General features: G+C 40.9%; 1 protein-coding gene across 11 annotated transcripts in view; it reads right to left on the bottom strand.

The window, feature by feature from the left end:
* The window catches only part of PARD3 (par-3 family cell polarity regulator), a 720507-nt gene that overhangs the window by 198245 nt on the left and 508399 nt on the right, over positions 1-13863 (bottom strand). For 8 of the 11 annotated variants that reach the window (XM_025396019.1, XM_025396023.1, XM_025396022.1 and 5 more), the window contains one exon: positions 11019-11250. In XM_025396019.1, the coding sequence (XP_025251804.1) occupies positions 11019-11250 (232 nt within the window). Of the gene's footprint in view, positions 1-6178; positions 6308-11018; positions 11251-13863 lie in introns of those variants that run through there. The other 3 variants (XM_025396029.1, XM_025396030.1, XM_025396028.1) reach the window with 2 other exon arrangements.

The raw sequence follows: 13863 nt of genomic DNA, 5'->3' as shown, positions 1-13863 counted from the left end.
CAACAAAGTGAGACCCTATCTCTACAAAAAGTAAAAAAAAAAAAAAAAAAAAAATAGCTGGGCATGGTGACATGCATCTATAGTCCCAGCTACTCAGGAGACCAAGGCAGGAGAATCACCCAGGAGTTCAAGGTTGCAAGGACCACATTACTGCACACCATCCAGCCTGAGTGACAGAGCAAGATCCTGTCTCTAAAATTTTTTTATTAAAAAAATTCAAAATTAAGCCAGGCATGGTAGCTCACGCCTGTAATCCCAGCACTTTGAGAGGCCCAGGTGGGCGGATCATCTGAGGTCCGGAGTTTAAGACCAGCCTGGCATACATAGTGAAACCTTGTCTCTGCGAAATTAGGTGGGTATGGTGGTGGCTCATGCCCGTAATCGCAGCTACTTGGGAGGCTTGAGGGAGAACTGATTGAACCCAGGAGGTGGAGGTTGCAGTGGGCTGAGATCGCACCAGTGCACACCAGCCTGGGTGACAGAGCAAGAATGTCTCAAAAATAAAAACAAAATTAATTTTTTTTTTAATTTACAAAAATCATCTATGGCTATTTTTAGCAGAATAAAAGAACTTCAATAATAAACCGGGCTGGCCGTGGTGGCTCACACCTGTAATCCCAGCATTTTAGGAGGCTGAGGTGGGTGGATCATAAGGTCAGGAGTTTGAGACCAGGCTGATGAAACCCCATCTCTACTAAAATTACAAAATTAGCCGGGTGTGGTGGTGCATGCCTGTAATCCCAGCTACTTGGGAGGCTGAGGCAGGAGAATCACTTGAACATGGGAGGTGGAGGTTGCAACGAGCCAAAATTGTGCCACTGCACTCAAGCCTGGGCAACAAGAGCGAAACTCCATCTCAAAATAATAATAATAATAATAATAATAATAATAAACAACCAAATACCATGATGTAGATCCATGGAGCATGAAAGGCTGCTCTTTGGGGACTGTCTGTGCAGTCACAGGTATGTACATATACAAAGGCAGAGACGACAGTGACATTGCCTTCCAAAGACGGGAACGCCAGCACTGTCCTGGTATGAAGACTTGTCATAAATTGCAAAATTACCCCCAACAGAAGTTTCCAGCATATGCTATTTACCACTGATTCCAAAAGTTTTATTTATTCATTCACTTAACACTGTTTTAGTCTGGATTTCATCACAAGCAGACCCTGGGACAAGGATTCAGGACAGTGGTTTAAGGGAAGAAACACTTGGGAGGGAAGTGGAGACATCATAGTGGGGAGGAAAGGCTGTCACAAAGGAGTGTTACTGAGCCTGTGATACTGTGGGTAAGTGGAACACAACCCCACAGGCAAACTCTGGGAGCGGGGTAGGGGCTGCTGCCTCTTGACCTGAAATGTGCACAGGAATCTCCAGGGTTGTTAAGCTGCACATTCTAACGTCAGCAGATGTGGGAAGGGCCTGGGATTCCGCATTTCCGACAAGCTCCTGGTCTGAGGGTGAAGGGTGCAGACCTTATGACTTAGTGCTATAAACCCAAGGGCCATGGGGACTAGGGTACATTTACACTGGGATGAAGGCTGCTTCAAGGTGTTATTCCTGGACACATCCAGCAGGCCCAGATGGAAACACAGAGCTGCTTTCCTAGGCTTCAGAGAGGCCTCGGGCACAGAGGCAGAGAATGGCCACTAAAGGGGTTTGGCAATGGGCATCTGTCACACTTACTGGGCACTGATGATGGACGCACCATGCAGTCTGCCAGGGATACAGCAGGGGAAAAATCGGTTAACATTCTCTGTCAATGTCAATGTATATTTATATCAAGTGAGTGGGATCTATCATATCTCAGGTAGGAGTGCAAATGCGAAAAATGATGCCAAAAAGTGGGTTAGAAAGCGTCAGGGTGGGAGGGAGCGGAGTTTGAAAATTTGACTAGACCCTCTACAAAGCTGACTCTTGAATAAAGATGTTAAAGGTGCAAGAGTGAACCTAGAAATACCTGAGAAAAGGCTATTCCAGGTAGAGGGAGGAGCAAGGGAAAAGGCTCTAGTGGACCCGGCAGGTTCAGGGAAGAGTAAAGTTACTGAACAAAAGAGCGGTAGGGACAAGGTCAGAGAGGTTGGGGTGGGGGACCAAGTTCTGCAGGACCCTAAGGATTTGGCTTTTGCTCTGTGTGGCGCTGAGGGCTACAGGGGCGTTGGACAGAGGAGGGAAAAGTGACTTCTCGCTGTGGTGGTGAGAGTATACTGCAGGAAGCCGGGGTTGAGGCAGGGAGCACAGTGAGAGGGCTACTGCCTAAGCCCGGAAGAGAGCACACGGAGCTTGGACCACTGCAGCACAGTAGCAGCAGTGGGGGCGCTGAAAAGTAGGATGGCAGATGTGTACCAGAAACAGAGCTGATGGACTTCTGCTTTTACACATTCATCAACTGCTTGTGGGGCATAAGGGAAAATCAGGTGTCAAGGATCACTCCAAAGCCTTGGATCTAACCTATTGAGAAGACAGAATTGCCATTATCTAAGAAAGGGAAGGCTCACGGCAGCAGTTTGCGGGGAGGGGGAATCCAGCAGGGAGGCGGGAGCCTGTGAAGTTTCAAGTGTCTGGTTGATCTCCAAGTGAATGTGTCAAGAAGACGGTTGAGACTACAAATGAAGAATTCCAAGAAAATGTCCAGGCAGGACAGGTGAATTTGAGAGTCATCTGCCTATAGGCTGTATTTAGATCACAAAGGCTCTGTTTCCTGAGAATATCAAAACTCTGTGTTACCAAAAAGAGAAAAAAAAAAAAAAAGGATTTTGGACTGCTGAGCCCTGGGGCACAACGAGACCTGGAGGACAGAGTATGGCACAGAATTAGCAAAGGAGACAAGACAGGGTAGGCCGAGGAGGAGGAGGGAAAGCTGGTAAAGGTGATCTCAAAGGAGAGCCAAGATCAACATGCTGGGTACTGCTGGAGGACCATGATGAGGGATGAAAATGGACCCGGACTTCCCAAGGAAGTGGGAACTGGTGACCTGGATGAGAACAGGATTTCTTGAGCAGAAGGGGTGAAGGATTCATTGAAGCAAGTTCAAGAGAGAATGGGAAAAAAAAGACAGCAAATAAATCAAAGGGTCTGCTGTGATGGGCACAAGAGGACATGAGATCGTAGTTGGAGAGTAAGTAGCGCTAAGAGAGAATTTTCTCTAAGATGGAGGAGGTGACAGCATGGTGCAAAACAATGTGAATGACCCTGTAAAGAGAAGAGCAATGCCAGGGGTAGTGGCTCATGCCTCATCTCAGCATGCTGGGAGGCAGAGGCCAGAGGATTGCTTGAGGCCAGAAGTTTGACACCAACCTGGTCAAGAAAATGAGATCCCACCTCTATATAAAATGTAAAAAGTAGTAGGCATAGTGGTGCATGTCTGTAGTCCCAGCTACTGGGAAGGCTGAGATGGGAGCATCACTTGAGCCCAGCAGTTCAAGGTGCAGTGAGGCATGATTACACCACTGTACTGCTGCTGGGCAACAGAGCAAGACCCTGTCTCCAAAAAAAAAAAAAAAAAAAAAAAAAAAAAAAAAAAAAAAAAAAAAAAAGGCAGTCACAGAGGGATCAGATCGATTTAGAAGAGAGAAGAAAGAATTAAAAATTGTTGGGGCAATGTCCTGCAAGAGGCAAGAGAGGACCAGAATGGTTTTTTGGGAGCTTGGCCTTGGCTTACAGCATGGGATGGAGGTGGGGGCAGAGGTTCAACCATCCCCCGCCATAAAAAAAGAGTAGTCATAGATGATGCAGAAAGGATTAAGAATTGCCTGCCTCAGAGGACCACAATGGTTTGGCTCTTGGCTTAAAGCATGAGATGCAAGTGGGCAAAAGGGTCAACCATCAAAAAAAAAAAAAAAAAAAATTGCAAGCAGAAAGGTTAATAGGAGACCTGGTTATTTCACTATGATCCAAAATTTAATCTGATTTTAGTCTTTTGCTTCTGAATTGGCTATTATTAAACAAAGGTCAGAAGAAAACCATTCGACACTCAATTAGGAAAGAGGTCCCCCAGTGAATTCTTTAAAAGATTGTCAGGATAAAACAATTACCTTTATACACTAATTTGTGGCTTGATAAAAATACATTTAGGAATAACATGTACTTGATCTATTATATTTAATGTAAACAATATGGAGACTTAATGGTAACAAGCATTCAGAAGGAATATTTCCAACATATGTTGTGAATGTCATTAGCTGAGCTTATCTTCTAAGTGCATTTTTCAATGGTGTGATAGTATTTATTTACCCTATGTTATTAGAAAGTGAATAGTCAGTAGCCTTCAATTTTCACATCAATTGCAGAAAAAAGATTCTATTTTCCACACAGCCTGGAATTGAAATTGACTTAGCATCTCAGAACTGTCAAGAATTTCTTTTGCGAAAAGGTTTGCTTTACAGAGACTATAAAGTAGGTGTCATCCTTGACACTTGCATTCTATATTCACGCCACAGGTCTATGGAAAAGAAACGTTAAAGAACGTCAGAAAAGGTCTGAGAGAGGCCCGGCCGTCATGCTTTGTGCCTCCTCAGCTTCCTCTGCATTCAGCCTGGGCGCTGTGGATGTCAGAGGTTCTCTATTTAAAACTGCTAACCAGGAAAAGAAGAATACTTGAAGAATATGATATCAGCTACCTTAGAACTTGTCTTTGCTAGCAGGTCAGTTGGACATTTATTTTCCTGTGTTAAAAATGGGAACCTCTGCTTCAATTCAAATTAACAGACGCATACGTTAAGTCCTTAGGATTTACAAATTCAGAACTCATTCCAAGGAAACCTCTCAGCATGTATAATTACAAACCACAGCTGTTCTTTGTCCAGGTGACAAACAAGAAAGCAAATAAAATTATGTAAAATCTCACTGTGTTTCACTTGGAGAAGCATTGCTTTCTATATGCGTACTTTAACTGCATTCCTTAAATCATCAGCAGATTGCACAGGATGCCACTTGATGCACCAGTGTGAAACTGGTTACATTAATCCCCATGGCAATTAGGGCCCAAGTCATCAAAAACTAGCATGACCAAATAAACCCTCTTCTGTGTGTCTCCTTACTAGAACTGAGGGCTTTCACTTGGGCGGGGGTGAGGGTAGGACTGCAAACTGCTCTCACGTCAGAGCAGAGGTCAAGCCTTCTCACAGGCACTCAACCCAATCCACAATACCCTTTATCAGATGGTTTTCAAGACTTCAGTTATTTATTTTTATTTTTTATTTTCAAATTTTTGTTAATAGAGACAGGGGCTTACTGTGTGGCCCAGGCTTGTCTCAAACTCCTGTGCCTGGAATTACAGGTGTCAGCCAATGCACCCAACCCATGTTTATTTTCAGTAAGAATGCAATACTAACATTTTTCAGGAAAAAGAGCTAACTAAACAAATAGTCTCTGTCTCAAATTCTGGGAAGCCATGAATACTGAAACTGTGAATTAAGGTTTCTTACAAGAGAGAAGGCTTCAATCCAAAGTAAGGACCATTGGAGATCCACCTGCACTAGCATTGGATCTGTGGTTGAAACGGTTGGTCGGGCAGAGTCTTTGCAGAAACATTTATGAAAGAATGTGTGCTCTCTCGACACGTGGTCTCAGCAAACCTTGGGATTACTATGTGCCAAAGTAGCTCTGCTTTTTTCACACAGGAAGAACATGCTGGTTCAGCCATCTAAGCACAGAAATTTATTTTCCTAGGCCACCAGCCCCGCAACCATCCATTTTTGGTCTAAACTCTGTAATCCACAAAGGGACTGAAACCGTTGCCAAAACTGGTCCATCTGGTCATGAATCTATCCGTTGCATCTCATCCCTGATGGGTGACTGTACCAGCCCACAGACCTCTTTGCCTCTGCCCTGCATCACCTGTGACATCTGCCTGTGTCCCAAGTCATTGGTGGTTACACAACACAACCAAATGGGTGGTGGCCCTTAATAGAATCTTGAAAACTCTGATTCTAACATCCAATGGGTGTGTGCTGATGATTTCTGAATACGCCAGCAGTGAGAGGACTATGGTTTTCCACTATGAAAAGGGGCCAATAAAGAAAGGAAAGAGAAACAAACATATCTCTGCCTTTTCAAGCAGTAATTTAAACCCCAAGCTTGAAATTAAGATCAAAAAGTTCCAAATGGATTAATAAGGAAATTACTAAACCATCAAACTGCTGATGTCGTAAACAAAATTCGTCAACAGCCACTAAGAATTCATTAAAAGTAAATTTATTGTTTGTTTAAAAAAAAAACAACAACTGTGCAATATGTGCTGCTCAAGACATGTTTTGAATCGCTTTGTTGTTCATCTCTTCTCGGGCTTCAGTTTGGCAAGGCTAAATGAGAGACATGGTACAGACACACAGTTAGTACAGGTGAGGAAAGCAACAAGAATCTGTGTTCTTTTCTCAAACGCCTAGGATGTATAATCCAAACTACAACATTCAGTTTTAAAACCTGATCATGTTCATTGTGTTCTGAAAATGATCATATTCTAAAAAGGAAAAGAGCAATATATCTGATTTCAAACAAACAAGGTTACAAACTAAATTATCTATTTCCTCTTCAAAACTGAATAAAACAATACTTCGGGGACTCAGGTAATCATTTTAAATGTAATTGGAGGATTCAATTTTAATGGTAATATTGCAACATTACTTTTGCTTTAGCTTTCTGCAGTGATAGGTTCTCAGCTATCACATATGGACAACGGCTAGAAATAAATCTGAGACATGCACAATAAGGTCGCGTCTAAGAACCTTCAATTTTAGAGTACATACAATTTTATGATATTCAAACGATAACAGTTCCAATTTCGTAGCAAAGCAATATCAAATTACACTTACTCTAGGGCTCACAAAAACAGAGCACGTGATTTTAATTTCTTAATATCTGAAAATACAGTATTTTAGTATCTTGCTGGTTATTTCAGTTTGGAGATTAAAAGCTAAGGCAAAACCATGTTGCTTAAGAAGGCTGCTTTCCTTTAAAAACGAACACATTTAAAACATTAAAAAACATCTCTCCCTTCTCCTAAAGAACATACTCAATTTCCTCTTTCATGACAATTTCATATAATTGAAGAATTCTCAGAAATATCCTCCAGCATTAAATTTAAATAGCTGAGTGTCTGAGAATCAAACATACACAGACTCAAACTTTGTGCTCCCCGCTCTGCTCTGCACTCTGCACACAGAATGATTACATTTACAAGTCATGTTTACCTGTTTTGTAAGCACACTCAGGTTTCTCAGATACAAAGGCATTTTAATTAAGGTGACAGAAGCTCCTTGTGTGCAAAAGATGTAGTATGTACGAGGAGAAATTAATACAAACAGGAAAAACTTTGCATTTGTTATTTGATTCCTTATAGATTTAAATTTCTGATTTAAGACTTGCATTAAGGCGGCTTTTGTAGTTCATATACTCCATAATTTATAAACAGAAGAGTGATTCATATGACTCACAACATTCTTTCCTAGAGCTAGCTGTTTATCAATAATTAAAGCATCTTTGTGACTACCATTCAACGTGTGAAACAGAAAACCATGCTATCTGTATATACCAATGACTAAAAATTACCTACTCATTTCCTCTGGTACAGTATTTAAAACAAGGTCTATCTATTTGACCCTCACCATATTTAACCAAGCATCATAGACAACCTGCTGGGGTAGGAACAGTGTATGAGTGGGGGTTGCGGGGAGGCAACAGGATGATGAGGGTAGGACAGGATGGTAGAGGGAGGAGAGTCTGTGAGCCTGTTTCTAAAGGAAAATGTATTACTTCCTCAAGCAGACTAAAGAGAATAAGCTCATAGGCTGCTAAATTTACCTACAAATCTAGACTCCCAATACCGAATGTCCCTTAGCCTTTTGTTTTCTGAACTACAAGATAGAAAGAAAAGCATCACAGACGCACCCCTGCTTTATACTTCAGACCTGCATGATCCTCCATATGTGAACCCTCTTGCAAACCATACTAAGAAATATATATATGCACATGCATGTTCTGATTAAGCTGTTTAAAAGCAGCACTGCTAAGGAAACCACATCCTAGTTTCCTTAAAAGAACAAAGAGAAAGGAGTAGACCAATTTTTAAATCTTACTGTAGTCCCCTATGTTGTTAGGAGAGAGAGAAAAAAAGAAGGAAACGTAAAATAATCAACCTGGGAGTATATTCACCTCAAACAATCAGATCCAGTAGGTATGGAAGGAAGGTAGTTTAAGAGAATGTTTCAAAAAATCTAACAATGCTTTAAGAGTCTTCTCAAAGACTAACGACTACCATCATCGTGTGAAGGAAGGATCAAGAGCCAACATTCAGTAACAAAAAAGCTATTTCCTGTTTAATACATTATTCTGAACTCATATTCAAGGGGCAATATGTGGCAACCCACTGGGAAAGGGCTGGCGCAGCGGTTTGCAATCTAATAGAACCCAGCCATGCCCAGGGGCACTAGACAAGATGCTACCACTCTGGTCAAAGGTATTTACATTCACTGTGGGGTACTGTGTTGCTCTGCTGGGAGAAGAGCTCTGTTTTGTGGAATTCCATAGACTTCCTGGTGTAAACACTGCACCATGGCAAATTTTCAGCTCAGCATGATGTCACTAAACACAGGGCTGGGAAAGCTGCACAGTCATCATTATATAGTATTAGCCCTATGTCCATGCCATAAATGCAAATAATGTCAAAAGTAGAGATCATAGTATAGCAAAAATAATTAGGAAGTCATGTATTTTGAGTATTAATTACCTTTGCTTTTTAGATAATGTATTTAATTTTTAATAATGGCTATGTTTGACAACCAGCTTGCAAAGTTTCTAAAAATTGATCAATTGGCTCTTGCCAGTCAAAGCGGGCCTGACTCCAATATACCACTGATACCACATACCTAAAAAAGTATGACTGTCTGTTATTTTCTTACTAGTCATTCTTAAACACTGGGAGACTATCAGTCTAATTTTTAGTAGTGGGGGGGGACCTTCAGCCCCTGCACCTGCATATAGAATTTCATTTTCAAGAATATGCACGGTCAACTTCTTTATCATAAAGCTGGCTTTCATTATAGGTTATGGGTACAGGCTATAGATACTGATCTAGAGAAAGCATCATGTAATGCTTGACAGGACTTCTAGAAGAGAGTTGTGTGGTGGTGTTCTTCAAGGTCCCTTAGAAACAATACACATTTCTCCCACACTCTGCTCCTCTGGCCCCAGACAGAAAGCTCTACCACAGGCCTTTCTTCTGGAGTTGCAAGCTACAGAAAAAGATCACTTACAATTAAAGTAATTCTAAGATACTAGAAGTATATTTTTTTATTCCATAACCAGAACAGAGCACTTTATCAGACAAATGTTGGCCAATGAATGAAAACTAACGAGCCGTTAGCTTTTAGTAAGACGTCAGGAGAGCCCCTGGAAGTGAGAATGTGCCACAAGTCTCAGGGGAAGGTTTCTCCCATCTCTAACCCTATAATTTGAAGAAGACAGTAGTACAAATTCCTTCCATGTTAATTGACGGGCAGCAGCCTTATTTCTGTGCACTGGGGAGGTGCCAGTTTATGAGCTGTCAGTCTGCACATACTGAACAAAAAGGCCCTTGGCTAACACAGAAACTGAAATAAAGTGGCAGTTAGAGCAATTTCTTCCTATATGATTCTTGGACACAGAGTATAATGAAGAAACATGATCTGACTGAAAAAGGATTCGAGGGGGAGCTCTATATAAACTAGAAAAACTCTAATGAAAAACTACGAAAATCTCACAGTTCTGAAGCACTGAGAGACAAAACTCTAATCATATTGAAATAAAGTACTGCTCATAGACTAGGCTTTGTGTTAATGTAAGTCTAGAGTTAAATCTCCTTCTTCTATGCACTTAATCAGACATCTACAGAACACATCTGTTGAGCTATGTAGCCTTCAGGCTGGGCCATGGTTCCTCAACTTTCCAGGTCTGACTATCTATAACTCCCTGAGTTATGGAGGTCAATTTCAGGATTGTAAATCAACAAATTCTATGAAAATGAAAACTGTTGTTCGCATTTTGCAATTTTAAAAAAAGTTTTTTAAAAGGAGGGGATCCATAATGCAGGATAACTACTTTTGGAAAAGTCAAATGGCTGTGCTGTATGTTTTCAATTTTAAACCACCACCTTGATATGTTTAGGGGTTTAATTTATGGAACAATCAAGCAATCTTTATATTTAACATTAAATGCCCGAATATTATAAATCATCTTAGATGAACGTTTATGGGAGAGTTGCAGTGCAACTTCTGAACAACTTGTCACTTTTATTGTATGGCAATGATTTGTAAAAAATGATATGCTAAGTAATCCTAGAGTATAATTTAGGGGCACAAAAACAACTGTCAAGAAACAGCCAGAGACCACATTTAATGAAATCTTTACAGACTGAAGTAATAAGTATTAAATTAATCAACACAGCTTAATTGAAGCTCTATTTGTAACATTTTTTATTAGACTTGTTATTAATGAACCTTTAAATGCTACCACTAACTTTAGTTCTATGTTTAAATTTAAATAATGAACCATTGTTCACACACAAAAAAAGAACAAACACTGCTTTAATAGCCCTTTGTCTCAACGGGACTTTCACTCTTATGCATAACTAAGATACAGACATGTCCCTCCTACCTCTCAACAATTATTTACATGGTTTGGGAAGATATAATCATTTAGGCTGCTAAAATAGTCTGAAAATACCTAACATGAAATCCATAACAAAGTAAAAATGAGGTAGGAAAAGATTATACAAGAATTTTGGTTGATCTCAAAGATAATGTTTTCAAATCTGTGTTTTCACTGCTTTTAATTTTTTTTTTTTTTTAGAGAATGGAATGATCTGTTGCCCAGGCTGGATCTGGAATCCTGGGCTCAAGCATTCCTCCCAGCTCAGCCTCCTAAGTAGCTGGGATTACAGGTGTGCACTACTGTGTCCAGTTTTTAGTACTTTTTGCTAAGTTCACACTCCTGTATGTTTAAGGAGATTCGGGTTTGGGATTCTGGGTAAAGACTTACCTGAACATGTCTCCCAAGCCCTTCAGCATTCCCTTCTTGGCTTTCATTTTATCCTTCTCCTTATCTCTATCTTTCTTCTTTTCTTTTCCAGTTTTATCCTTTTTTCTATCAGTCTTATCACCTTTCTCTTGGTTTCCATTCATTTGTCTCTCCAGAGAGTGGGAAGGCTGATCACTGGCTGTGGATACAGACTCTCTCCCTGATCTTGAACTTTCTTCTGTGTCTTCTTCCACTTGGAAGGAAAGGAAAAAAAAATAGGCACACAGTGAAACAATGCAACAAAAATAATAAAGCTAAAATATATTCAAGGACTTTACTTTCCCATACTTTTACTGCAGTATGGCCCTGCCAGCAACATGGATTGCAATGTTGTTTGAGTAGAATTAAAATGGAATATGTGATGTGGATGCCTCCTATGTGAAGATCGTGTGCCAAGTCAGTAGTAGCAGAGAAGCAGCTTCCTGGTGGGATGCTGATGCACCCACAGAAACACCCTCTAAGAATCAGATTGTACACTACTAGGGGGCCCAGCAAGACCTTGTTATACAGCGCAGACATCTAAGGGTCCCATGTACTATATTTGCAAGATGAAAAGAAAGAAAACAAGCAGCCCTTCCCAAAGCGCTTCCTTTCTTCTTGGGTAAGAATAATGCAGATATACTCTGGCCCCTCACTAATTTGCTGGACTACACCATTCAATGTCAGCACAATGACTTCTTTCCTCAGGCTCCCAACATATCCTGCTGACACAGAAGAGCAGATTATTTTGGCTTATATCTACAACAGATCTGCACAGCCTCTGTAACTTTTCTTCGCATAAGGCCAACCTCAGAAGCAAATGCTACCATATATTCTAATCCTAAACAATCTTGCATGCCTATCTGCATCATGGCAGCTGAACAGAGGTAGAGGGAGCCATGAAAATGAGTAAATCAATAAGCTCACTTCTCTGGACTTTGCAGATAAAAGATCTACTTAGTGATAACAACATTCCATTCCTTGATCCAACACTTCGTAAGCACATGGTCCAAGGGCACTTCAATACCCCAAACTTTTTGCAGTTGAAAGAATGACAAGTAACTGAAGTAGGTCTCCACCTACCAAAAGAGCTTTAAACATTTCTCCATTAAGTAAGGAGCAGAAAGGCACACATGAACAGCCACTCTCAGAAATCTTCTTTCAGGACTGGTCAGCTAAGGTTCTCCTCCAAATACAGTGAGAATTATAGGGGCCATAAGGTTAATTACTCCGTGAATTCTGAAGTCATTTTTCTTTTTCCAGCATCAACAAAGAAAGTATAGATCAGTATTTCTGAGTTTCTTGTAACAAAGAGCCAAAGAGAATGGTTCGGCCTCTTCCCAAACTTTTGCAAAGAACTAACCTCCAAATCAGGTTAATATATGCTCAGTAAAATTCAGTCCTTCCTCTCCACCAGCAAGGAGCACTTTCATTAGCAATACACAATTATCATGTGTATAATAAGACCAGCTAAAAGGATCCCAGTATCTTAGATTTCTGCTATTAAACCCTCACAAATCTGAAAAGAGACTATCAAATTATGGTACAGCTATGCCCAAGTAACACAGTTGTGTTTTTGTTATTGTTGTTGTTAAAAAGCCAGCTATTTGTCATAATGCAAAAAACAAAGCTCAGAATTTTTTTTTATATTTATTTTTAATTTTTTTTGAGACAAAGTCTCGCTCTGTCGTCCAGGCTGGAGTGCAATGATGTGATCTCAACTCACTGCAACCTCCGCCTCCTGGGTTCAAGTCATTCTCCGACCTCAGCCTCCTGGGTAGCTGGGATTACAGGTGCCCACCACCATGCCCAGCTAATTTTTTGTATTTTTAGTAGTTTTGTATTTTTAGTAGTAGAATTTCACTATGTTGGCCAGGCTGGTCTTGAACTCCTGACCTCGTGATCCGCCCACCTCAGCCTCCCAAAGTGCTGGGATTACAGGAGTGAGCCACTGCACCCAGACTTTTTATTTTTATTTTTTCTTGAGACGGAGTTTCACTTTGTCACCAGGCTGGAGTGCAGTGGCATGATCTTGGCTCACTGCAATCTCCACCTCTCCAGTTCAAGTGATTCTTCTGCCTCAGCCTCCCAAGTAGCTGGGATTACAGGCATGCGCCACCACATCCAGCTAATTTTTGTATTTTTAGTAGAGACGGGATTTTGCCATGTTGGCCAGGATGGTCTTGATTTCTTGACCTAATGATCCACCAGCCTCGGCCTCCCAAAGGGCTGGGATTACAGGTGTGAGTCACTGTGCCCAGCCCAAGCATATAAATGACTTCAGAAAGGTTAGCCTTCCTCTGTACTGTGAGTTATCTCACTGTAAGCCATTGTCTTCCTCCAAAGGACATGGAGGCTTTTAAGAAAATTTGTTCCTTTTCCTCTCTATTAAGATATAAATAGTAATTGTGCAGGTTTATTAGAAGAAGCCAGTTACAACTAGAAGGACATAGTGAAAATCCATAATCTTGCAAATAATACTGAGTTCAGGCTATAATTTTTTGTGGTGTACACAGAGCAGGGAAAGAATATCCTGGCAACTGGCCCATGGGCTTGCTAATTATGTGTAGCCTTTTCAAACGAGAGCTCCCCCAAAGACTGTAAATATAGCTCAAGCAGGGTTGTAGTGTGTTGCTTAATGCCCTTGAACATGGCTGTGTTCTATCTACTTGTGAACCACTACTTCAACTCTTTGAGATATGGGCGTGGCCACAAATGTGAGATAATTGACCAAATAATTACCCAACAATTCCCAAAAGTTCTCTGGAGCTATGAAAACCTAGGTACCTTGGCACGCTCAAGCTAGATAAATGGATGCTAGTGAATT

Source organism: Theropithecus gelada, chromosome 9 (genome assembly GCF_003255815.1).
Source record: "Theropithecus gelada isolate Dixy chromosome 9, Tgel_1.0, whole genome shotgun sequence".
Classification (NCBI taxonomy): Eukaryota; Metazoa; Chordata; class Mammalia; order Primates; family Cercopithecidae; genus Theropithecus; species Theropithecus gelada.
The sequence above is the reverse complement of the archived record's forward strand: the minus strand, read 5'-3'. Positions and strand labels throughout refer to the sequence as shown.